This window comes from Erinaceus europaeus, chromosome 2 (assembly GCF_950295315.1).
Source record: "Erinaceus europaeus chromosome 2, mEriEur2.1, whole genome shotgun sequence".
In the NCBI taxonomy this organism is placed as follows: Eukaryota; Metazoa; Chordata; class Mammalia; order Eulipotyphla; family Erinaceidae; genus Erinaceus; species Erinaceus europaeus.
In genome coordinates, this window is record NC_080163.1 from 198,275,277 (window position 1) to 198,301,210 (window position 25,934).

Genomic DNA, 25,934 nt, shown 5'->3' on the forward strand with positions numbered 1-25,934 from the left:
AGGATCATATCTTCTGACTTTTTTTCTACCAAGGTTCTCACTGGGGCTTGGTGCCTGCACATCAAATCCACTGCCCTTGGCAGCCATTTTTCCTTTTTTTCTTCCTATTTTGTTGTTAGGACAGAAAGAAATTGAGAGGGGTTGGGGAGATAGAGAAGGAGAGAGAACTAGAGACACCTGCAGACCTGCTTTACCACTCCTAAGCCTCACCCCCTGCATATGGGGGTGGGCTTGAAGCTGGGTCCTTGCACATGGTAATGTGCACTGAACCTCGTGTATCGCCCCCCCATACTTTCTGTAATATCCAGGAAAATATTTTCATATTATTTATTCATTTATATTTTATTTAACTTGACAAATCCTTTTTTTAAAAAAAGATTTTATCTATTAATGATAGGAGGAGAGAAAGAATCAGACGTCACTCTGGTACATGTGTTGTCGGGGATTGAACTCGGGACCTCATGCTTGAGATTCCAATACTTTATCCACTGCATTACCTCCTGGACCATTCATTTGGCAATTTTTTAAAAAAGACTTTTGTGTTTATTTACTAACTAGAAAGATAGGAGAGTGAGAAAGACAACCAGAAGCAGACATCACTCTGATAGATGTGCTGCTGGGGATTGAACTCGGGACCTCATGCTTGAGAATCCAATGCCTTACCTACTGTGCCACCTCCTGGACCATAGCAAATTCTTTTTCCACAGAGTATTATGCTTTTATTGTGAGATGATTTGCTTATACTTGTGGCTCCCCCTTTTTTATTTGTTTTTTATTAGAGAAAAAGAGGCAGGGAGAGAGAGGGGGAGAGAGAGAGGAATAGCACCAAAACTTTGTGCAGTGCCGTGGGGGCCAGGCTCAAACCTGTGTCTTGCACATGGCAATGCAGCTCACTATCCAAGTGGGTTATTTTTCGGCCTTCCTGTTGGTATTCTTATAAGTCTTAGAGTCCTTTCTTTGGTCAAGAGGGCTTTGTTTTTGTAGGGGATTGGCAAGATAGGTCACCTAGAAGGGTCTCTGTGATTCAGGTTTGAGACCCTGGCCCACTACATGTGAGCTCTACCACTAGGAGAAGCTTCAGTGCCCTGGTATCTCTCCTTTTCTCTCTCTCTGAAGCAGTAGGCCTAGAGCAATGAAGGCCTGGTAATGGCATTAAAAAAAAAAAGTGTGTGTGTGGGAGAGAGTTGTATTTGCTATTAGGGTTGCATATTCTGTTTCTTTATCTCAGGTGGTATGGTAGTTGTATTTTGTTTATAGAATAGTTGTTTTCCTTTTCTAGACCAGATTGGCTCATCACTCCAGAAGAAACTATGGAAAGCCAAGAATTTATTGTAAGTATTGCAAGTTTTCACTATTTTTCTTAATTATTTCCTCTTCACTTCTTTCCTATTTCACAGATGTCTTAGTTGGGTTGCCAGATTCAGTTAAAACAAAACAGAAATAAACAGCAGGATACTCAAGGTAACTTGGAATTTCACACATAGGACAGATACACAGTCCTCTTTCACACCCCACTTTTTTTTTTTTTTTGTTCCCCCAGAGCATTGCTCAGTTTTGGCTTAATGCTGGTGCTGGGGATTGAACCTGGAAGCCAGAGCCACAGGCATGAAAGCCTTTTTTGCATCACCATCTTGCTGTTTATACAGCCCACCCTTTTTCTTTCTTAATAAACTTAAGCTTATTCTCTGAGGAGCCAAATGAGAGTGTGAGGGGTGCCCTATCTTCTGAACCATGTCTGTGAGCTTTCCCAACACCCACCAAGTTGAGCTCTCTTGCTTGCTACTAAGTGTTTCTTTTATGCTTGGAACCAGGGAACTTTCTTTTGAAGCACTGGCATATCTTTTCTTTCTCACCCTGTGACTCTTGGATTGTTTGGTCTTGGGACTTCATGAAGTCTTCAAAATTTACAGTTGGGTTGGGGAGATAGTATTCTCGTTATGCAAAAGAACTTCTTCTCCTCCTTCTACATATTTTAATAAGAACGATACAGAGAAAGACACAGAGATACCAGAGCAGTAAACATAAACACAGGTTTATGGTGGTGCTGGGGATTCTTCTTCTTCTAGCGTTTGCCCTTCTTCCGTAGCCAGTCAACAGAGTCAGGTTGAGCCTGATGTCAAGTTTCGAGACCTCCTTTGAATCTGGAGAGGTGGCAGTCGTTGACTATGTGGGTCATAGTCTGTCTGGAGCCGCAGGGGCAGTTCGGGTCATCTCTGGCTCCCCAGCGATGGAACATAGCGGCGCACCGGCCATGGCCTGTTCGATATCTGTTTTAACTGTTTAATGAAAGTCCTATCATGTCTTTTCCAGATCAGTGTGCATATATGTATGTTTTACAAACTAGTAAAATAACAGAATTGCATTAGAGTATAAATTAATGTTTTCCTTCTAAGCAAAGTTTAAAAAACACACGTTAGTAGTGACTAAGTATGTGAACTAACTAAGTATGTGAACCCTGCCACATACTTAGCAGAAGGGGAGGGCTCCCCAACTCATGACTGTGAAGACGTCCTAGGTGAAGTCTTCTCCTTCTGCCCCACTTAAGGGATATTCTCTTGGGCCCCCCAAACCTGGGACTTTTCACAGACAGGAGCAAATATGAGCGAAGGCAGAAGAGACATGATCACCACGACTGCTTCTGCAGTTACCACTGTGGACCAGGTCCTGGAATCGGGACCCCTCCCTGGACACTGGTCAGTCAGCACAAAAAACCAAGCTGTGGGCCCCGTTAGAGCCCTACAGTAAATTAGCATCTATAGGGACTGTAAGTATGGCTTTGCCACCATTCATGCATACGGGTCTGTTTATAAAGAAAGAGGACTGCTTGGGAGTCGGGGCGGGTAGCACAGTGGGTTAAGTGCACGTGGCGCAAAGCGCAAGGACCAGCATAAGGATCCTGTTCGAGCCCCTGGCTCTCCACCTGCAGTGGAGTCGCTTCACAGGCAGTGAAGCAGGTCTGTAGGTGTCTGTCTTTTTTCCCCCTCTCTGTCTTCCCCTCCTCTCTCCATTTCTCTTTGTCCTATCCAACAACAACATCATCAACAACAATAATAACTACAACAACAAGGGCAACAAAAGGGAATAAATAAATAAATAAATATTAAAAAAAAAAAAAGAAGGAAAGAGGACTGCTCACCTTGGCAGGAAAAGAGATCAAGAACAAGGAAGAAATTTTCCAACTCTTAGAGGCTGTCAGGGACCTTGTGAGAGTGACAGTCATGGGCTGCCACCAGATGGGCTTTGACTGGGAAGCACGTGAAGTTGTGGAACAAGTCATGATGAGAGCAAAAAAGAGTGGAGGCTAAAGAAAGGATTGTGGGGGAGTTGGGCTGTAGCGCAGCAGGTTAAGCACAGGTGGCGCAAAGCACAAGGACTGGCATAAGGATCCCGGTTTGAACCCCGGCTCCCCACCTGCAGGGGAGTCGCTTCACAGGCGGTGAAGCAGGTCTGCAGGTGTCTGTCTTTCTCTCCTCCTCTCTGTCTTCCCCTCCCTCTCTCCATTTCTCTCTGTCCTATCCAACAACAACAACAATAATAACTACAACAATAAAACAACAAGGGCAACAAAAGGGAATAAATAAATATTAAAAAAAGAAAAAAAAAACCCCAACAAAAGGGGGTCCAGGTCCTTCCAGGTGATGCCTGGACCGCTGGTATGACTAGTAAACAGTGTTTTCCTCACATTCCTGGAGTGTTGCCTGTGTCTCAGCTGTGGGTGATCGTTCTTGCTGATACCTGCCCGCCCTCCCTTCCTCCTTTCCTCCCTCCCTTCCTTCTTTCCTTCCTTCCTCCCTCCCTCCCTCCCTCACAGACATCTTAGTTGGCTAAAACAAAACAAAAAGCAAACAGCAGGACACTAGTATTTCACACAGAAATCAGACACTTGATCCTCTTTTTTTTTTTATGAAACTTTTTTCTTTTTTTTTATATTTATTTAATTTATTTATTCCCTTTTGTTGCCCTTGTTGTTTTATTGTTGTAGTTATTATTGTTGTTGTCGTTGTTGGATAGGACAGAGAGAAATGGAGAGAGGAGGGGAAGACAGAGAGGAGGAGAGAAAGACACCTGCAGACCTGCTTCACCGCCTGTGAAGCGACTCCCCTGCAGGTGGGGAGCCGGGATTCGAACCGGGATCCTTATGCCAGTCCTTGTGCTTTGCGCCACCTGTGCTTAGCCCGCTGCACTACAGCCCGACTCCCGATCCTCTTTTATGCTCCACTTTTTTTTTCACCAAAGTACTTCTCAGCTCTGGTTTATGGTGGTGCTGGGGATTGAACCTGGAACTTCATAGCCTCAGGCACGAGAGTCTCTTTGCATAATCATTATGCTAACTACCCCCACTGCTCCCCCCCAAAAAAAATTGAAGGAGAAGCATTGCTGTACATTTGCTTGGGAATTCCTTTTAATGTTTGACTTGGTAGAAGAGAGGTAGATTGTCAGGCTTTCCTAGGCAGGGGTGCTGAGGTTACATGTTGCACATAGTGGGGGCATTGGTACACCCTACTGTGCACAACCAACGAAACAAGGTCAATAAGGCTGGTCCTTGTGAAGAGTCTTGACTTCATAAACTCCTAAGAGAGACTTTTGTTCCTTGGGGAGTCTGAACCACACTGAGAACTATGTAGTTGCTCATTGCTGTGTAAGCCAATTGCTATTTCACTTCCCACTTATAACTAGGAAGCTCAAAACTATTTTTGTGGCCTGGGGAAAGAGCATAATGGTTATGCAAAAAATGCCTTTCATGCCTAAGACTCAGCTGCCAGCAGTATCTATTGCTCTCTCATAAAATAAATTTAACAGTATTTTATTTATTTTAATGAAAGAGATACAGAGAGAAAGATGGAGAGAAAGAGGCCACTGCTCAGTTCTGGTTTATGGTGATGCTGGAGATCACACTTGAGGCTTTGGAGCCTTGGGCAGGAAAGTCCTGCAGAGCCATTATGCTCTCTCCCCAGTCTAACATAAAATATTTGAAAAAATAAATATTCCCTGGAGTTGGGCGGTAGCGCAGCAGGTTAAGCACACATGACGCCAAGCACAAGGACCAGTGTAAGGATTCCAGTTCCAGCCCTTGGCTCCCCACCTGCAGGGGAGTTGCTTCACAGGTAGTGAAGCAGGTCTGCAGGTATCTTTCTCTCCACTCTCTCTCCCTGTCCTCTCTCAGTTTCTCTCTGTGCTATATAATAATAATAATAATAATAGTAATAATAAAAAGCTTGTTTAACAAAGATTATTGGGTTGGGTTATCTTTCTCTCCCCGTCTCTTCTCCTTTCTCCATTTCTCTCTGTCCTAACAACAATGACATCAATAACAAGGGCAACAAAAGGGAAAATCAATCAATCAGTCAATCAATATTTCCAGAGCCCTATCCCACTAGGGAAAGAGAAACAGGCTGGGGGCATGGATCAACCTGTCGATGTCTATGTTCAGCGGAGAAGCAATTACAGAGCCAGACCTTCCACCTTCTGCACCCCATAATGATCCTGGGTCCTAACTCTCAGAGGGATAAAGGATAGGGAAGCTACCAATGGAGGGGCTGGGATATGGCACTCTGGTGGTGGGAACTGTATGGAATTATACTCCTGTTATCTTACAATCTTGTTTAACATGTGGGCTGGGTGGTGGTGCACCCAGTTAAGTGCACATATTACCAAGTGCAACGATCTGGGTTAGAGCCGCGGGGCTCCCCATCATGCTTCATGATCGGTGAAGCAGGTCTGCAGGTGTCTTTCTCTCCTTCTCTATCTCCCTGTCTTACAGTTTCTCTCTGTGCTGTCTAATAATAAAAAAAATTACAAAAAAAAAGCTTGTTTAACAAAGTTTATTGGGTTGTTGGAAGTCAGGATGCATATTTACATAAGAAAACAAAAATACCTCATGGCTTTTCCAACAACCTAATACAAATGCACATCACTGAACATATTCATGTATAGAAATCATTACTTTTATGTCTTTGGAAATAAGGTATTGTACACTCACCAAAAAACGAAGAAGTCCAAAGTGTGGCAAGACGGAACACTGAGGATCAGCCCTGTGGGAAGTAAAGTAAGTACCTGGCCGTGGACTGCAGAGTGCAGAAACTTCCCAGAGAACACCTGGTTTCCCTGGGTGTGTTCCCTGTTCTCTCGGGTAGATTGAAGGGCTGCTCAATAAACATTTGAAATAGATGGCACTTGTAGGGTTCTATAGTGTAATGGTTAGCACTCTGGACTCTAAAATAGATGCACTTTTTAAATTTTATTTTATTTGTATTAGTAATTTAATGATTGACAAGATTATAGGATAAGAGGGGTATAATTCCATACAATTCCCACCACCAGAGTGCCATATCCCATCCCCTCCATTGGAAACTTCCCTGTTCTTTATGTCTCGGGGAAGGTGGACCAAAGATCTTTATGGGGTACAGAAGGTAGGAGTTCTGGCTTCTGTAATTGCTTCTCTGCTGGACATGGGCATTGGCAGGTGGATCCACACCCCCAGCCTGTTTCTGTCTTTCCCTAGTGGGGCAGGGCTTTGGGAAGGTGAGGTTCCAGGATACATTGGTGAAGTCATCTGTTCAGGGAAGTCAGGATGGCTTCATGGTGGCGTCGGCAACTTGATGGCTGAAAAGCACTAAGATATAAAGAAGAACAATTTATTTAATAATCAGGAACCTAAAGGTAAGAATGTAGCAGATGAGATTTGGGGTCTTCGTGTTGGAAGAAACTAGGAAGTCTATTTTAGGTATATTCCCAGGGGCCCATGACTTATTTTTTACTGAACCCAACAGATAACATGCAGGTGGGCTATAATTATTGTCTGGGAAGATGGTGTCAGAGTTGGGTATAGGAGTAGAAAGCTGGATCAGAGTAAATAGATTTTTAAACTCAGTTTGACAAAGTGGATAACCTTTTATTACATGACTTGCATGAAAATATTTGATTTTCTGCTAAATGCCTTCAGGATAAAGTAGATAGACAACAGTGAGATGCCACTTCCCAGCTGTGAGAATGTCATATATCAGAAAGGACAGTACAACAAATGCTAGAGAGGATATGGGGGCAAAGAAACCCTCCTGCACTGCTGGTGGGAATGTAAATTGGTCCAACCCCTGTGGAGAGCTGTCTGGAGAACTCTCAGAAGGCTAGAAATGGACCTACCCTATGATCCTGCAATTCCTCTCCTGGGGATATAACCTAAAGAGTCCAACACACCCATCCAAAAAATGTGTGTATACTTAATGTTCATAGCAGAGGAATTTGTAATAGCCCAAAACTGGAAACAAACTCAGTGTCCCAACAATAGATGAGTGGCTGAGAAAGTTGTGGTCTATATACACAGTGGAATACTACTCAGCTGTTAAGAATGATGAAGTTACCTTCTTCAACTCATCATGGATGGAGCTTGAAAGAATCATGTGAAGTAAGATCAGCTAGAATGAGAAGGATGAATATGGGATGATTCCACTCATAGAAGTTGAGAAATAACAGAAAGGAAAAACACAAGCAGAACTTGAACTAGGCTTTGTGTATTGCACTAAGAAAAGGAAAGATTAAGTATGTGTTCCTGGTGCTTAATGGTGGAGGAGGACCTAGGCTAGGTGTGAGAGTGTTTTGCATAAAATTGAGAAATTTTACAGATGTACCAACAACTGTTTACTGTAAACCATTAATCCTCCATCCCCCAAAAAGATAAACTAGAATCATGTTCTGTTCCATTTTAACATTTATTTTGTTTTGATATAGGCAATCTTATATGATGACAAAGGACAGTGTTTGGAGAGTCTATTTCTTAAGTGCCTTGAGGTATTCTACTGTTTCCATCTTGTTTTTAAGTTACTCTTAAAAAGGTCTTTCAAACTACTAACTTCTGGGGGTTGGGGAGCTATATCAGCCTAGTAGAGCACAGACTTGTATGCCTCGGCCTCCAGAGGTCCTAGGTTTGATCCCAGCCACCACCAGAAGTCAGAGCTGAACAGTGCTCTGGTCTCTGTCTCCTCTCTGTCTTTTATAATATATAAATAAATCTTTATTTTATTAAAATATCTATGTCTTTTGGATAGATACAAATTGAGAGGGAAGGGTAAATAGAAAGGGAAGAGAGATACCTGCAGCACTGCTTCACCTTTCATGCAGGTGGGGCTGGGGGCTTGAACTTGGGTCCTTGCACACTGTAGTATGTGCACTCAACTAGGTGTGCCATCACCCAGCCTGTAAGTCTGTAAAAAATAATCATCAATATTTAGCCTGGGAAGTGATGCAGTAAATAAAACAATGGACTCTCCAGCAGGAGGTTCTGAATTCAATCCCTGATATTTAAATTAAATGTGCCAGAGTGATGCTCTGGTCCTCTCCCTCTCTTTCTCTCATCCTCCTTTCTTTCTCATTAATAAATAAAATGATGAAAGCTCTTTTAAAAATAAAATAAGTACAACCTTTTAGAATATTGTTAGGTTGTGTAATTTATTGAATATTGTATTTATTTATTTATTGAATCATTATTATTAAATAATAATTATTATTGAAGTATTTATTGAATATTTGTTATTAACCAGACTGGGTGATGAGTTTTTTTGATACTGTTTTATTTTTTATTAACACAACACTGATTTTTGTAGGTTAGGAGTGTAGCACAGTGGTTCAGGCAATGGTACACCTGGTAAAGTGCACATATTATAGTGCGCAAGGACCCAGGTTCAAGCCCTGAGTCCCCACCTGCAGGAAAAAGCTTTATGAATGGTGAAGCAGTGCTGCACGTGTTTCTGTATCTCTCCCTATCTTCCCCCCACAATGTCTCTGTCTTTATTCACTAAAACAAAATAAATAAGTAAAAAAGAAGTAAGGGTTTTAGAGTTATTCATTTCTTTCTTTTAAATACTTGTTAGCAAAGCTACCCTCTGTGTCTAATTCTGTGTCTAGGAAAAGTGAAGTTTATAGACAGGATACAGGATTGGGCTGAAAATTCAAAGTAACTTTCATCATGTGCTTAGCAGTTTATTACAGTGACTCTAAAAGTGTTAAGATGCATTCTTATTATCACTGTATTGGAACTATCCACTTAATCTATTTTTAAATTTAGTATAGCATTAATAATTGTGGTATTTTTATATTGATAATCAAAAGAGGGACTAGGAGAAGTGCAGTCTTAGGAGATGCTGAATTAGTGGTAACTACTGTTGTTCTGACTGTTAATACTTCATTTTAATTCACTTCATGGGCTGGGGAAACAGTATTCTGGTGATACAAAAGATTTTCGTACTTGATGCTCCAAGGTCCTAGATTCTGTCCCCAGTACCACCATAAGCTAGAGCTGAGCAGTGCTCTGAAGTCTCTCAAACACACACACACACACACACACACACACACACACACACACACACACACACACACTAAAATAAACCATTTTTTAAAAAAATTAAAAAATATATTTTATTTATTCCCTTTTGTTGCCCTTGTTGTTTTTCATTGTTGTCATAGTTATTATTGTTGTCATCGTTGTTGGATAGGACAGAGAGAAATGGAGAGAGGAGGGGAAGACAGAGAGGGGGAGAGAAAGATAGACACCTGCAGATCTGCTTCACCACCTGTGAAGCAACCCTCCATGCAGGTAGGGAGCCACGGGCTCGAACCGGGATCTTTATGCTGGTCCTTGTGCTTTGCGTCACCTGTGCTTAACCTGCTGTGCTACCGCCCAACTTTCTTTAAAGTTTTTTTTTCCAGTATTTATTTATTTATTCCCTTTTGTTGTCCTTGTTGTTTTATTGTTGTAGTTATTATTGATGTCATCATTGTTAGATAGGACAGAGAGAAATGGAGAGAGGAGGGGAAGACAGAGAGGGGGAGAGAAAGATAAGACACCTGCAGACCTGCTTCACCACCTGTGAAGCGACTCCCTTGCAGGTGGGGAGCCGGGGGCTCAAACCAGGATCCTTATCCTGGTCCTTGTGCTTTGCGCCACGTGTGCTTAGCCCGCCACACTACCGCCCGACTCCCAGTTTCTTTCTTTCTTTCTTTCTTTCTTTCTTTCTTTCTTTCTTTCTTTCTTTCTTTTTATTTATTTATTTATTTTTAAAGATTTTATTTATTAATGTGAAAGAGGAGAGAGAAAGAACCAGACGTCACTCTGGTACATGTGCTGCCAGGGATAGAACTCGGAACGCTTGAGATTCCAGTGCTTTATCCACTATGCCACCTCCTGGACCACAGCTAGTGTTAAACTTGAAGGTAACAAAAAAAATGCTCTCATGGAAAGAGATTACTGAAGCAACTACAATTTATAACTGTTTTAATTTGTAATAACCATGAGTGTGCTTATAATTTACAGTTGTTTATATAGATACGATATTTAATAGCTCTAATTTTAAGAATTATTTTTACTTTACAAACACTAAGTCTACTCCTAGAGAGGAGGAAGATCTTGCTTCTTGAAAAAATCAGCAAAATGTTTTCATGGCCCTATTTGTGCTCGTTGATAATTAACTAGTGACTAGTAAGAAGCAAGGATTTAGTTATTGATTCACTTACCTGTCAGCTACAGATGAAATAGCCATTGTGTCCCGCTCACGAACTTTGGGGTACAAAGAGCAGCAAGTTAACTTGAGGTCCGTGATTTGTGATTTGACACTTCTTTGAAATCTAGGTGAAGCCTGGAGACGGTTTAGAAAGTGACCGCTACTTAATCACAGTTGAGGAGGTGAAGGTGGCAGCTAGCAGTGCACTGAAGCAGGAGACCTTTCCAGAAACACCAGCATCCAGTTCTAGAATATTTGCCTCCTTTGGCCGGTCCTTGGGGTGTCAACCCGCTGGTTTAAAAAGGAAGTTTACTGTAAGTTTCTCTGTTGACAACTACATCACTATTCACTGTATAAAATCAGCTCGAAAAGTAGTGGATTTGGAAACAGTCGCATACCACCTTGAGTAGAAACTTTAATACAAATGAGTGCTTTTTCATCTGGCAAACTCTGTATCTTAATTGTGACATTACTTTGCAAACCATACCCATTACTTTATTTTTTTTATTATTTATTTATTTATTTTTTAATCTTTATTTATTTATTGGATAGAGACAGTCAGAAATCGAGAGGGAAGGGAGGGATAGAGAGACACCTGCAGGCCTGCTTCACCACTTGTGAAGTTTTCCCCCTGCAGGTGGGGACCAGGGGCTCAAACCTGGGTCCTTGCACATTGTAACGTGTGCGCTCAACCAGGTGCGCCACCACCCGGCCCCTCCATTACTTTATTTTTTACTTTCTTTTGTAAGCCAGTTCATTTTACATTTTCTTCAAAATCACTGAACAGCTAATGATTGTCTTAATTTTTTTAGGGCTTCCAAGGACCACGTCAGGTGCCCCAAAAAGTGACTATTAGAGAATCTGGTGAATCGACTACCTCGCCTGAGCCCCGTAGGCCTAGCCCTGCTTCCCTTCTCCCACTCCAAAGCACGTCTACTTTGTTTGCCACTGCTGGCAGCAGAGACACTAGTACCCTGCCAACATACCCTGAGGGCACAGTTGCTTACAAGAACCCAGAGAGAATCAGTGTGCCTTTTTTCTCAGCCATATCTAATCCATCCCTCAAGATGAGCCCAGAAGTGCTAAGTGGGGACAGTGATTTTCTACCTCCTGTCAGCGCTGTTAGTAAGCATTCCAGCGGTTCAGGAGTTACACAAAACATCAGAAGCAAAGCACAGATAGTCGCTCTCCTGAAGTCCAAATCAACTGGTACGAGTAAAGAGCTACGTTCTGGAATCCCGGAATGTTTTCCTCAGATGTGCCCACAGGGAAGTCTGAAAATTCCTGCTGAGCCAATATGTCCAGGGGAGCAGGGAGAGCAGGCTGAGGCGAAGAGCGCAGACAATTCCCACTTCCAACGCCAACCAGGAAGCGGTGTGGGCGCTAGTAGCCGGTGGGCTGTATATTTGCCCTCAGACAGCTCACCTGTCCATCCCTCTACTGGAAGTGGAGTTGTCTCCAAAAGCAGACCCCAGGCTTGGGAAGATAACAACATCGATTTCAACCTTGAAGATGTATTTGAGGGGAAAAGGACCCAGCTCTTTGAAACACACACTGAAGAGGGGAGAAAGTGTAATGAAGACATGCCTGTAGGTGAGATGCAGGAAGTGCAACAAGAAATTTCTTCATTCTGTGAAGCCAACAACTTGCCTGTTGCCTGTAGCAATGAACAAAGCAGTGACCTACTGTCAGAACCTGACATTCACGCAAATACTAGAGCACCTGCTAGTCAGAATGACCAGATGTGCATAAAAGAGTCTGGTCTCACGTACGATGCTCAGGGGCCAGACCCGTGTGAGATTCCAGAAAGGGAGCATCAACAGCCAGTGTCGCATCCTCCAGAGGCTGCACCTCTACAGACTGAATCTTCTCTGGGTTTCAATCGTAGCATCTCTGATGACGTTAGCAATGTATTTTCCAAGGGCCAAACTGATCATGAAGACCAGGAGAGTCTTCCTGAAGCTGGGGACAGTGGGACGCAACCACTGATGGAGGTGACTTTTGACCTCAATGCTTTTGAAACCAGTGACACTGAGGAAGAGTCACAGGGAAGCAGCAAAATTTCCCAAGATTCAGAGGGTGAGGTGGGGGCAACTTTGGCTCATAGCGGCAGTGCAGGTGTTCCAAGGGGTGAGGACAGGATCTGTAAGGAAGTGGGCAGTGGATGTTGGCCTCTCTTAACATCTTCTGGGGACAAACCTATGGAGCCTCTGCTATCACAGTTTTGTGATAACATTTATGTAGGTTTTGACACAGGGCTTTGGAAAGCTAGAAAGAGCAGCAAAGAAACGGAGGAGGAGGATGAGCCTATAAGCTGTTTGGACGCATCTTTAGAATGGCTTGAGGATGCACATGCGGAAAACCACCAAGAAACACTTAATAAATCTGTCGCCAAAGATACAGTCCATGATGATTTTACTCTACTCCCAGATACACCTAAATGCCTCAACACCAATGTGCCCATGCCTCATTTTCTAAACACAGCCACTAACCAGACTCCCGAAAACAGCCTGTTTTCAGAGCAGGCTCAGCCACAGGCTTCTGTTCTAAGAAAAGAGGTAGGTAAGAATGAACAGATTTTACCGTGGGCCTACAGCCATGACAACGGTCTCCAGCTACTAAGTGCCAGTCATTGTCCTGTACTTGGTCAATCAGATATGCCAGCTTCCAGTTCTTTGTTTTATCCTCTGGAAAAAAGGCATCCTGTTTCCGAAAGCACAGAAGCACTTAGTCCTGAATCTGAACATAGGGGAAGGATTAGAAGTTTATCCCATGACTACCGTGAAGAAGAAACTACTGGAGAAAAACAATACCCGAGTAGTCCTAGAAAATCTTCAGAACTTTCTGGATTGAAAGATAGCATTTCCCTCTTAAAGTCATTGTCTGAACACACCACAGCTTTAGAAGGCTTGGAAATATTGAAGAAGAAAAATACTGCCTTTCAACAGCAAAAAATTATACAGACATACAAGCCAGCAAGCGATCCTGAATGTGAGAATAGCATGCTTGTTTCAGGTTTTTATTTTTACTCCCTTTGGTAATTTCTTTTCTTTTTTAAACCAGAGCACTTCCCAGCTCTGGCTTATGGTGGTGTAGGGGATTGAACCTGAGACTTCGGAGCCTCAGGCATGAGAGTCTATTTGCATAACGATTATGCTATCTACCCCTGCTCCTTTGGTAATTTTTTTAAAATTTATTTATTGGACTAATGTTTTACAGTAAATACAGTAGTTTGTACATGCATAACGCTTTTCAGTTTTCCACATAACAATACAACCCCCACTAGGTCCTCTGTCATCATTTTCCAGGACCTACACTCCCCCCCCACCCCAGAATCTTACTTTGGTGCAATATACCAACTCCAGTTCAGGTTCTCCTTATGTTTTCTATTCTGATCTTTTTTTTTTTTTTTTCAACTTCTGCCTGTGCGTGAGATCATCTCATATTAATCCTTCTGTTTTTGACTTATTTCACTTCACATGATTTCTTCAAGCTCTGTCCAAGATGGCTGAAAACAGTGAAATCACCGTTTTTAATAGCTGAGTAGTATTTCATTGTGTATATATACCACAACTTGCTCAGCCACTCATCTGTTGTTGGACACCTGGGTTGCTTCCCGGTTTTGGCTATTACAAATTGTGCTGCTATGAACATATGTGTACACAGATCTTTTTGGATGGGTATGTTGGGTTCCTTTAGGATAAATCCCCAGGAGTGGAATTGCAGGATCATAGGGTAGGTCCATTTCTAGCCTTCTGAGAGTTCTCCAGACTGTTCTTCACAGGGCTGGACCAATTTACATTCCCACCAGCAGTGAAGGAGGGTTCCTTTGCCCTCACAACCTCTCCAGCATTTGTTGCTGTGCCCTTTCTGATGTATGACATTCTCACAGGAGTGAAGTGGTATCTCATTGTTGTCTTTATTTGCATTTCTCTGGCAATCAAAGACTTGGAACATTTTTTCATGTGTTTCTCGGCCTTTTGGATCTCTTCTGTGGTAAAAATTCTGTCCATGTCCTTTCCCCATTTTTGGATGGGTTCATTTGTCTTTGTGTTGTTGAGTTTGGCAAACTTTTTATATATTCTGTTTATTAGCCTGTTGTCAGATGTATGGCATGTAAAGAACTCCTATTCTGTGAGAGGTCTCTTTGTTTGGGTAGTGGTTTCTTTTGCTGTGCAGAAGCTTTTTAATTTGATGTAGTCCCATAGGTTTATACTTGCCTTAGTCTCCTTTGTAATTGGATTTGTTTCATTGAAGATATCTTTAAAATTTATGTGGAAAAGAGTTCTGTCAATATTTTCCTCTAAGTATCTGATAGTTTAGTTTCTGGTCTATCATCCAAGTCCTTGATCCACCTGGAATTTACTTTTGTATTTGGTGAAATATAGTGGTTCAGTTTCATTCTTCTGCATGTTTCAACCCATTTTTTTCCATCAGCATTTGTGAAAGAGACTCTTCTTTCCCCATTTAATAGTCTGGGCACCTTTGTCAAAAATTAGATGTCTATAGGTATGAGGGCTTACTTCTGGGCTCTCAATTCTATTCCACTAGTCAGTGTATCTATTCATGTTCCAGTACCAAGCAGTTTTAATTACAATGGCCCTATAATACAGTTTGAGATCTGGAAGTGTGATGCCTCCAGTTCTGTTCTTTCTTCTCAAGATTGTTTTGGCAATTCTAGGTCTTTTCTGGTTCCAGAAAAACATTTGTAGCATTTGTTCTATTCACCTAAAAATGTGGTTGGGATCATGATGGGGATAGCATTAAATTTGTAGATGACTCTGGGTAGTATATTCATTTTAATGATGTTAATTCTTCCAACCCATGAACATGGAATATCTTTCCACTTTTTTTTAAGTTAGATTTTTCAAATATTTATTCCCTTTTGTTGCCCTTATTGTTTTATTGTTGTTGTAGTTATTGTTGTTGGATAAGACAGAGAAATGGAGAGAGGAGGGGAAGACAGAGGGGGAGAGAAAGACAGACACCTGCAGACCTGCTTCACCGCTTGTGAAGTGACTCCCCTGCAGGTGGGGAGTCGGGGGCTCGAATAGGGATCCTTACACCGGTCCTCGTGCTTTGCGCCACCTGCGCTTAACCGGCTGCGCTATTGCCGCACTCCTTCCTTTGGTAATTTCTTTCCTTTTTTTTAACACTTCTTTTTTTAGATTTATTTATTTATTCCCTTTTGTTGCCCTTGTTGTTTTATTGTTGTTTTTGTTGTCATCGTTGTTGGATAGGACAGAGAGAAGTGGAAGGAGGAGGGGAAGACAGAGAGGGGGAGAGAAAGACACCTGCAGACCTGCTTCACCACTTGTGAAGCTACTCTCCTGCAGGTGGGGAGCCAGGGGCTCAAACTGGGATCCTTATGCTGGTCCTTGCGCTTTGCACCACGAGCGCTTAACCCGCTGTGCTACTGCCAGACTCCCACTTTGGTAATTTCTAATGGTGACCTTAGCACTATTTATTTATGTTTTAAGAATATTGACATTTCCTCCTTATAGCAGCTTTGACAAGATGAATTTCTTTTAGAAGGATGTCTATTTCTTTCATACGTAATTTTCTATTCTATGAAATTCTCCTTCTATCCTTATTGTTCCAACGGCTTGGATTTTGTTACCTATTTTATGTCCTTACTCTTTTTTGTTTTCTGCTTTAACTTAAAAAAAAATTTTTTTTATTATCTTTATTTATTTATTGGATAGAGACAGCCAGAAATCAAGAAGGAAGGGGGGAGGGATAGAGAAGAAGAGAAACAGAGAGACACCTGCAGCAATGCTTCACCACTCGTGAAACTTTCCCCCTGAAGGTGGGGACCAGGGACTTGAACCTGGATCCTTGAGCATTGTAACATGTGCACTCAACCAGGTGCCCTCCCACCCCACCCCTGCTTTAATTTTTTATTGGGCACATATAAAACTGCATAGTTTGAGACAGGGCTGCTCTCTCCCTGACCTAGCAAGTGAAAAGGTACTTGCTTGCTCTGGAAAAAAGTAAATCTTCCACCACAGTCCCTCCAGAAACATTCCACATACATATAACCATATATTCCTTGTTTCGTTTAGTTCTTAAAATAACTTTTCAAAGTGTCAGCATTTTACTGCATGTGTGATAATTAAGATCATTTGGTTCTGTTCATTACAGCCAGGAGACCACCGACTACACTACCCCCACAGGCTATACCAGAGTGTCAGCTGACCCAGGATTCTCAGCGGGTATATATATTTTGTAAATGTACATATATAGAGATTTTTCTTTTTTAAAAAATATGGTTTTGGGGAATGAACTCAGAGCTTTGCTATATGTATATGCTGTGAAATGATTACCACAAGCATTTTATTATATGTATGCTTTATTATATAGTATGCTATATAAAATTATTATTAAAATAATATATCCTTTTTTTCAAAGCAGTGCTTTGGGGGGAAAGTAAGAAATAATAAATATATGTTGTACTGTATATATATATATTTATATATATATGTTGACTTCATATATTTGAATCTTCTGTTTTGAAGATGGTAAAACAAAATGAAGTTGAATCAAGGGACCCACGTCTGTCTTTACAAGTGAGTTAACTACAAGAGCTTTGGCTGGTGGATGCAGGGACTCAAACACTCACACACAGATATGAGTGTGAAACAGCCCTCCCCCCCGAAATCTTAGAAATTTGGAAGCCAATATTTATGCATTAATAATGAAAATGATTTAAAAGAGAAAATATGTAAAGTAAGCAGAAATCATAGTTCTGTGTATGTCATATGACTTTATGCTTGTATTTTAGAAAACTGGTTTTCAAACATATCTGTATTTTTTTTTTTTTTTTAGTGATTTAATTTAAGATTGTAGGATAAGAGAGGTACAATTCCATATAATTCCCACCACCAGAGTTCTGCACTTCATCCCCTCTATTGGAAGCTTCCCTATTCTCTAGTCCTCTGGGAGTATAAACCCAGGATCATCATGGGGTAATGAAGGTGGAAGGTCTGGCTTCTGTAATTGCTTCTCCTCTGGACATGGATGTTGGCAGGTGGATCCATACTCCAAACCTGTTTCCCTCTTTCCCTAGTGGGGTAGGGTTCTAGAGAGGTATGTTTCCAGAACACATTGGTGAGGTTGTCTGCCCAGGAAGTCATGTTGCCTGCCCCAGTTTTTAACAATTTAAACTTCTTTTTTGACACCAGAGTTGTCTCTGGTGCTTGCATGAAGAATTCACTGTTCTCAGTGGCTATATTTTTCCCATTTTAAAATCTTTCAAAATTGTTTATTTTGGATAGAGACAGGAATTGAGAGGAGAGAGGACAGTGGGGGGGTAGAGAGAGAGAGAAAGACCTGCAGCACTGCTTCAGTACTTGTGAAGCTTCCCCTTGCAGGTGGGGACTGGGGCTTGAACCTGGGTCTGTATGCATTGTGATATTTAATGTGTGTACTCTATGGGGTGCATCTCTTAAATAGCATGTCTCTGTGTCCTCACGTTCATAATTCACTCAGATTTACTCCTGTTGAACTTGAATTCCAGTGAAGCACTGTAACTCAACATGTATTTGAGGATAATAGGACTGTCTCCTGCCTTCCAACACCCAGTCCCTAGTACTTATAGGCAATAGTTAACGGGAAGCTGAATTCTGTTGTACTAGTAGCAGTAGTGTGAGTGACTGGTGACAGTCGCATGCAGCTCTCCTTACTCATAATTTGCCCATAAGCCCATTGAATTCTAAGGGCATCATGTGAAGGGTTCAGCGTCTGGAGCTGTGATGGTGAGGCAGCCCCACTTCCTGCTGGAAGGCCATCAGCTTCCCGTAAGCCTTGGCTGTGAACACAGCTAACAGGAATGGGCTTTTTGGCCCCACTGCTACCTAGCACTAGTCTGCGGATTGGCTTCTTGCAGGTAGAAATGTTTGCATAGTTGAATCTTACCAAACCATTTAAACTTTTTTACTAGTGATTTCCAAAACCATAAGATAATAGGGGTCTAATTCCACACTGTCCCCATCACCAGAGTTCTGTGTTCCTATCTCCTCCAGCAGAAACTGCAGTGGTTCATCCAAGGTCACAGATAGGGATTGACTATATCGAAATCAATCAATCAATCTATATATATTCACCCACTTTTATTCACTTCCTTTCCTAAGTCACACCCACACCTATTACTACTTCCGAGTGTCCTTCTTTTTCCATCTTCTCTGTTGGATAAGAGAAACAGATAAGTGCCCGGCTACCTCTAGTATTTTCCAGATTCTTTTTCTCAGATGGTATAAAAACAAAAATTCCTGCTGACAAATGTTTTGGGTGCCAGTGGAACTGAAGTTCAGAGCCCTCTAATCACCTTCCCCTAACATTTCCCCTCACTGGGAATAAGGATCAAAATTCTTTTTGGGATGCAGAAGGTGGGGGGTTCTGGCTTCTGTAATTGCTTCCCTGCTGGACATGGGCGTTGGCCAGCCCACCAGTAGCCCCAGCCTGGCAAACCATATTTTTTATGTCAGTGCTAAATTCTGCAGAGAGACTATGTTTAAATCTTACAAACAGTTTTAGGTGAAAAAAGAAAAGAAAGTATAGTATATGACAAGCATGGTATTTCAAATCAGACAGATATTTTCTTTGAAAGATTTATGGTGGACTGAAATCAACACCTCATACTCACAGGTTAGACAGTCTGCTTGCTGCTCCTCCTTTCAGGCCACATGTCACAGACTTGTTTGTTAAAAGGATTTATAGTGGGAACAGGGGTCAAGTTCCTGGTTCCATACCTGCAGGGGGCCAGGGGAAGCTCAGTTTCTCTCTGTCCTATCAAATAATGAAAATAGAAACAAGGGCGGGGGGAGGCTACTGGTAGCAGTGGATTTGTAATGCCAGCACCCAGCTATAGTGATAACCTTGGTGGCAGATTAAAAAAAAAAATCATGTGGTTCAGGAGGTGGCACAGTGGATAAAGCATCGAACTCTCAGGTGTGAGCTTCTAAGTTTAGTCCCTGGCAGCACATGTACCAGAGTGATGTCTGCTTCTTTCTCCTATCTTCATGAATAAAGAAATAAATCTCTAAATAAATAGTTATAAATCATAACAGTTGGTGGAATAGAATATACTTTGCTTTCCCTAAGTTGAATTGACTTCATATTTCCATCATTATTATTTTAAGATTTATTTATTGACACAGAAAGATTGGGAACCACAGCAATAGTCTGGCATATGGGTGCTGGGCAATATACTTAGGAACATAAGCTCGCAAGGCCTCTGTTTGACCCCTTGCTACCAGAACATATAATGTGTTTGTTTCTGTTTTCCTGTGTCTCAAGTTACAACCATGAACAGCCAGTATTCCTGAGGGTGGATGGGTAAGGAGCTAGTTAATGAGCCCACACAATTTTTACTAAGTGAACTGATCAATGGGTTTCTTTTCCTTTTTTTTCATTAGTTCCCAAATAAAGAAAACTTTCCAAAAGGAAGCACTACCTTTCAGATTGAAGACACTTTTCAAGTGGTGGCTAAGTCTGATCCATACTCATTTGAAAATGATTGTAAGTAAATTGCAAAGAAAATGTAACAGAAGTTCTTTTCCATTGAATAAATTATATAAAGATCCCTCCTAACCATTCAGAACGTTCATGTAATGATGTGGGTTGTGATTTTAAATCAGCAGAGAGGACTTCTTGGGAAGCAAATAAGAAATGAATAAAGTTTTTAATACTAGGAAGTAGATATGTCATAGTTTGAAACCTAGGAATCAAAAGCAAAATAGATTAAAAGTCTTTTTAAAAAATATTTGTTTATTTTCCCATTTGTTGTCCTTGTTGTTTTTCACTGTTGTTGTAGTTATTATTGTTATTGATGTCGTTGTTGTTAGGACAGAGAAATGGAGAGAGATGGGGAGGACAGAGAGGGGGAGAGAAAGACAAGACACCTGCAGACCTGCTTCACCGCCTGTGAAGCGACTCCCCTGCAGGTGGGATCCGGGAGCTTGAACTGGGGTCCTTACACTGGTCCTTGCGCTTTGCGCCATGTGCGCTTAACCCACTGTGCCTGACTCCCAATAAAAAGTCTTAAGAGTGTCAACAACCAGCCAACATTATCTTAGTGACAAAATGGCAGCGGAATTTTTGTTATAATAAATACTAAAATGTGGGTAGGTGGGTGGTAGAGCAGCAGGTTAAACTCATATGGCGAAAGCGCAAGGACCAGTGTAAGGATCCCAGTTTGAGCCCCTGGCACCCCACCTGCAGGGGGGTCGCTTTACAAGTGGTGAAGCAGGTCTGCAGGTGTCTGTCTTTCCTCCTCGGTGTCTTCCCCTCCTCTCTCGATTTCTTTCTGTCCTATCTAGCAACAATGACAATAACAACAGCAACAATAATAATAACAACAACAATGATAAGCAACAAGCTCAACAAAAAGGGGAAAAATAGCTTCCAGGAGCAGCGGATTCTTAGTGTGGGCACTGAGCCCCAGCAATGACCCTGGAGGCAAAAAAAAAAAAGAAAGAAAAGAAAAAATATTTAAAAAAAAAAAAACCAAAATGGATGGGAGTAGATAGCATAATGGTTATGCAAAGAGACTCATGCCTGAGGCTCCAAAGTCCCAGATTCAATCCCCCACACCACCACCATAAACCAGAGCTGAGCATTGTTCTGGTGTGTAAAAAAAAAAAAAAAAAAAAGTAGGCCAGGTGGTCAGGTGGTGGCACACCCTGTTAAGTGCACACATCACCATGCACAGGACCTGGGTTTGAGCCCCTGGTGAGGACTGGGGACTTGAACCTGGGTCCTTGCACATTGTAACAAGATGTGGTCTTCCACTCCCCACCAGATAAGCCTTTGTTCTGTTCCGTCTTTGGGTCTGGGGACTTTTTTTTTATCTTCATAGTACCAAACATGGACATAGTACTCTAACCCCTTAAGCTAAAACGAATCTTTCAGAACCTTTTCTCTGCTTAGGGAGATGATTGCTTGTGGAAGTCTGACCATCAGCAGTGGACCTTAACATAAACTCCACTTCCTTTCTTTTTCTGCTTCAGGAGATACAAGAAGTTCCTTGAACTGCCATGACCGTTACCGCATTCTCAGGCCTTTCTGTTTCCACATATCTCTGAATAATTCGCTTCTTCCCAGGAAGTCTGATGTATTCTGCTGAATCCCTTTTGCTTTCTTTTTTGCGATGTGCTCGATCACCTCAGTGTATTTTCTTTCCCCATTCTGAGGCTTAGTTGGGGCTGGGGATGAAGATGTAGGTGATTTTTCTGGCCGTAGGCCATATGACGAGAAACATGGTAACATGACTGGGTGGTTGAGGAAGTGGACCCAGGAAAGGGGAGTCACAAAGGAAGTCACAAAGGCTTGGTTATCTCCTACAAGTGACTAGACAAGGGAGCTGCAGGTGGCTTGCCCATGTTGGTTCCTGTGAATCTTCACTCTGAGAGGCTTTCACGTATCTGTCAGTGTTGCTTGTTAACTTGTTGGCATCTACAACCCAACAGTTTCTAGAAGGTGACTCACTGGCTCATGGTTCTGCCACCTTCTCAAGTGATTTCTATTTTAGTTCCTACTAAGATAGAAATTCTGTCAAAAGGGACATTACTATAAAATAGGAAGACAAGGGACTGGGGAGACAGCATAATGGTTCTGCAAAAGACTTTCATGCCTGAGCCTCTGAGCTCTCAGGTTCAATCCCTAGCACCACCATAAGCCAGAAATAAGCTGTGCTCTGGTTTAAAAAGGTGTGTGTGTGTGTGTGTGTGTGTGTGTGTGTGTGTGTGTGTGTGTGTGTGTGTGTGTAATAGGAAGCTAGGACATTGTCATATACAAATGTACAGAATAGGGTTTGGGGGGTGGCGCACCTGATTGGAGGACACAGGTTTGAGCTCCCAGTTCCCACCTGCAGAGGGAAAGCTTTGCAGGTGGAGAAGCAGAGCTATAGGTATCTCTATCTCTTTCCCTCTCTGTTACCCCCTGCCCTTCTGATTTCTGGCTGTTTCTATCCAATAAATACATTTAAAATAATACCAAGAAATTAAAAATAAATAAATAAAATTGTATTTAGTTTCCATGTAGTCATTTTCTTTCTTCAACGACTATTTCTTAGTGCTTTTTACATTTTCAGGAATATGTCAGTTACTGATGCTGTTGACAGAAGGAAAGTTGAAACTCCTTTAGCCCTTGAGTCTATTAAACTTCAGAATCTCCATGAAATTAAAATCATTTTTTTTAAAGGAAATAAAATGATGTGTGGGTTTTGTGTTTTGCCAAGGCAAGTTAGTACATTCTATTTTTTGCATTTGGGTCGCTCCTTTCTCTCTCTATCTCTCTCTCTCTATATATATCTATATATATATTACTTATTTGAATTGAAGACTATCAAAGATACATACAGAGAGAGATACCTCAGAGCCCTGCTTAGCGCTGGCTGATGATGGTGCAAGGGATTGAACCTGGGACCTTAGAGCCTCAGGCAGGAAAATCATTTGCAGAAACTTTATGCTATCACCCCAGCCCAGATAGCTACTTTTTTTTTTTTTTTTTTTTTTAATTGCTGACAGGGTTTTTCTTGGTTTGGTGCCAGCACTACAAATCTCTGCTCCCAGCAGCCATTTACCCCCTTTTTTTTCTAATTTAAAAAAAATATTTATTTATTCCCTTTTGTTGCCCTTGTTGTTTTATTGCGTAGTTATTAATGTCATTGTTGGATAGGACAGAGAGAAATGGAGAGAGGAGGGGGAGGCAGAGAGGGGGAGAGAAAGATAGACACCTGCACACCTGCTTCACCGCCTGCATGTAGGTGGGGAGCTGGGGTTTCGAACCGGAATCTTTAGGCCAGTCCTTGCGCTTTGTGCCACCTGTGCTTAACCCGCTGTGCTACTGCCCGACTCCTTTCTAATTTTTATTAGATAGGACAGAGAGAAATTGAGAGAGGATTGGAGATATAGATAGAAAGAGAGACACCTGTGGACCTACTTCACTGCTCGTAAAGTGGAGCCCCTGTAGGTAGGGGGCAGGGGCTTAAACCTGGGTCCTTGAGCTTGGTGATATGTGGGTTTAACCGGTGCTCCACTGTCCGGCCCCTTGATAGCTACTCTTTCTAGAGCCTGGGTGATGATTTTTATGTAACCAGCTTTTTTTCCCTTTCTCTTTTTAAGTAACCAAAGGATCTAGTTATCTGGTGAACAAGAACCTCCCATCTTCAGGTCGACCCCAACTTCCCCCTGTGACTTGGCCACCTGTTGAGGGCAGCAGAGCTCCCTGCTCACGTGTGATGACCTCTGACAGGCAGGTGGCTTCTGCAGCTCCGATGCTCAGCCTGTGCCAAGAGCCATCACCTTTCCCTTTCAGCTTCAGGCCTGAGCACCAGTACAAACCTCCTTCCTCTCAGGAATCCAGGGGAGCGACCCCGGTGGATGCCTCACATCTCCATAGTGTGTCCAGTCAAAGCAAGTGGCTGAAATATCAAAACACAGCACTGAGCAACTTGGCTGCTCCGGGCAGACCAGGTGGGCAGGGGTCCCCGGGGTCTCAGGCTGGCGAGCGTCCCTGTGAGCCAGGGCACCGATGGAGTGGAGCTGCCGACAGCAACTGCCCAGGCCCCGGGCCTCTGCAAATAATAACAGACATGCTGTGGCACCAGCAGCAGGACTATAGTGGCCCAGGCTTGGTTTCCAGAAGGAAAGAACTTTGCCCGGATTTACAGCCAGCACTAAAGATGGAGGGATTTCAGGACACGACAAGACAGTCCACGCGGTACAAGGATGGTAGAGCAGGAGGTGTACAGGTGAGGAAACGGACCACCATCTCTGGGTGCACATTATTATTATCATTTTTTTTTCTGTTCCTGTTGTCTAAATTTCAACAAAAGCACTAGTAAAACCAGACCAGAGCAGTGATTGAATTCTTAGAAATCATAGCTTTTTTTAAAAATTTTTTAAATTTATTTATTTTCCCTTTTGTTGCCCTTGTTTTTTATTGTTGTTGTACTTGATGTCGTTGTTCGGACAGAGAGAGATGGAGAGAGATGGGGAGGACAGAGAGGGGGAGAGAAAGACAGACACCTGCAGACCTGCTTCACCGCCTATGAAGTGACTCCCCTGCAGGTGGGGAGCCGGGGGCTTGAACCGGGATCCTTATGCCAGTCAATCCTTACACTTTGCGCCACGTGCGTTTAACTTGCTGTGCTACCACCTGGCTCCCGAAGTCATAGCTTTTTTTTAAAAAGTGTTCCAGAACTCGAGCTACATTTATATTTTCTTTTCCTTCTCTTTCCCCTTCCTCCCTTCCCCTCCCCCTCCCCTCCCCCTCCCCCCTCATCTGTCCCCTCTTCCCCCTTGTGTCCCCTTCCTCCTGTTCCTCCTCCTTCTTTTGCCTAAAGATTTACTTATTTTGGGGGTCGGGTGGTAGTGCACATGGACCGGCATAAAGATCCCGGCTTGAGCCCCCGGCTCCCCACCTGCAGGGGGGTCGCTTCACAAGTGGTGAAGTAAGTCTGCAGGTGTCTGTCTTTCTCTCCCCCTCTCTGTCTTCCCTCCTCTCTCCATTTTTCTCTCTTCTACCAACAACCACAGCAATAACAACAATAATAATAACCACAAGAATAATATAAAACAAGGGCAACAAAAGGTAAAAAAAAAATAGCCTCCAGAAGCAGTGGATTTGTGGTGCAGGCACCAAGCCCCAGCAATAACCCTGGAGATGTCTATATTTAGTCTTTAAAAAAAGATGATAAAAAAAAAGATTATGGGAGTTGGGCAGTAGTGCAGCCGGTTAAGTGCAGGTGGCACAAAGCACAAGGACCAGTGTAAGGGTCCCAATTCGATCCCCCAACTCCCCACCTGCAGAGGAGCCGCTTCACAGGCAGTGAAGCAGGTCTGCAGGTGTCTTGTCTTTCTCTCTCCTCTCTGCCTTCCCCTCCTCTCTCTATTTCTCTCTGTCCTGTCCAGCAACTACAGCAACAATAATAGCTACAACAATAAAAAAACAACAAGGGCAATAAAAGGGAGTAAATAAATAAATATATAAAAAAAAGACGGGCTGGGTTGAGTGCACATGTTACAGTGCTCAAGGACCCGGGTTCAAGCCCTTAGTCCCCACTTTGCAAGTGGTGAAGCAGGGCTGCAGGTGTCTCTCTGTTTACCTCTCTATCCCTACCCTCTCGATTTCTGGCTGTCTCTATCCAATAAATAAAGATAATAAAAAAAAATTTTAAAAAGAAAAAAAAAGACTATTTACTAATGAGAAAGATAGCAGGAAAGAAAGAACCAGACATCACTCAGGTACATGTGCTGCCAGGGATTGAACTTGGAACCTCCTGCTTGAGAATCCAATGCTTTATCTACAGTGCCACTTCCTGGACCACTCATTTTCTTTTTGTTGCCCTTGTTGTTTTATTGTTGTAGTTATTATTGTTGTTGTTGTTGGATAGGACATAGAGAAATGGAGAGAGGAGGGGAAGACAGAGGGGGAGAGAAA

General features: G+C 42.4%; 1 protein-coding gene across 1 annotated transcript in view; it reads left to right on the plus strand.

Moving 5' to 3' along the window:
• ZGRF1 (zinc finger GRF-type containing 1) overlaps positions 1–25,934 on the plus strand; it is a 56,588-nt gene that overhangs the window by 2,300 nt on the left and 28,354 nt on the right. The window contains exons 2-9 of the mRNA XM_060186242.1: positions 1,280–1,331; positions 5,966–6,046; positions 7,726–7,785; positions 10,619–10,804; positions 11,303–13,505; positions 16,635–16,705; positions 19,907–20,009; positions 23,615–24,243. Coding sequence (XP_060042225.1) covers positions 1,311–1,331; positions 5,966–6,046; positions 7,726–7,785; positions 10,619–10,804; positions 11,303–13,505; positions 16,635–16,705; positions 19,907–20,009; positions 23,615–24,243 — 3,354 coding nt within the window. The 5' untranslated portion in view covers positions 1,280–1,310. The remainder of the gene's footprint in view (positions 1–1,279; positions 1,332–5,965; positions 6,047–7,725; positions 7,786–10,618; positions 10,805–11,302; positions 13,506–16,634; positions 16,706–19,906; positions 20,010–23,614; positions 24,244–25,934) is intronic.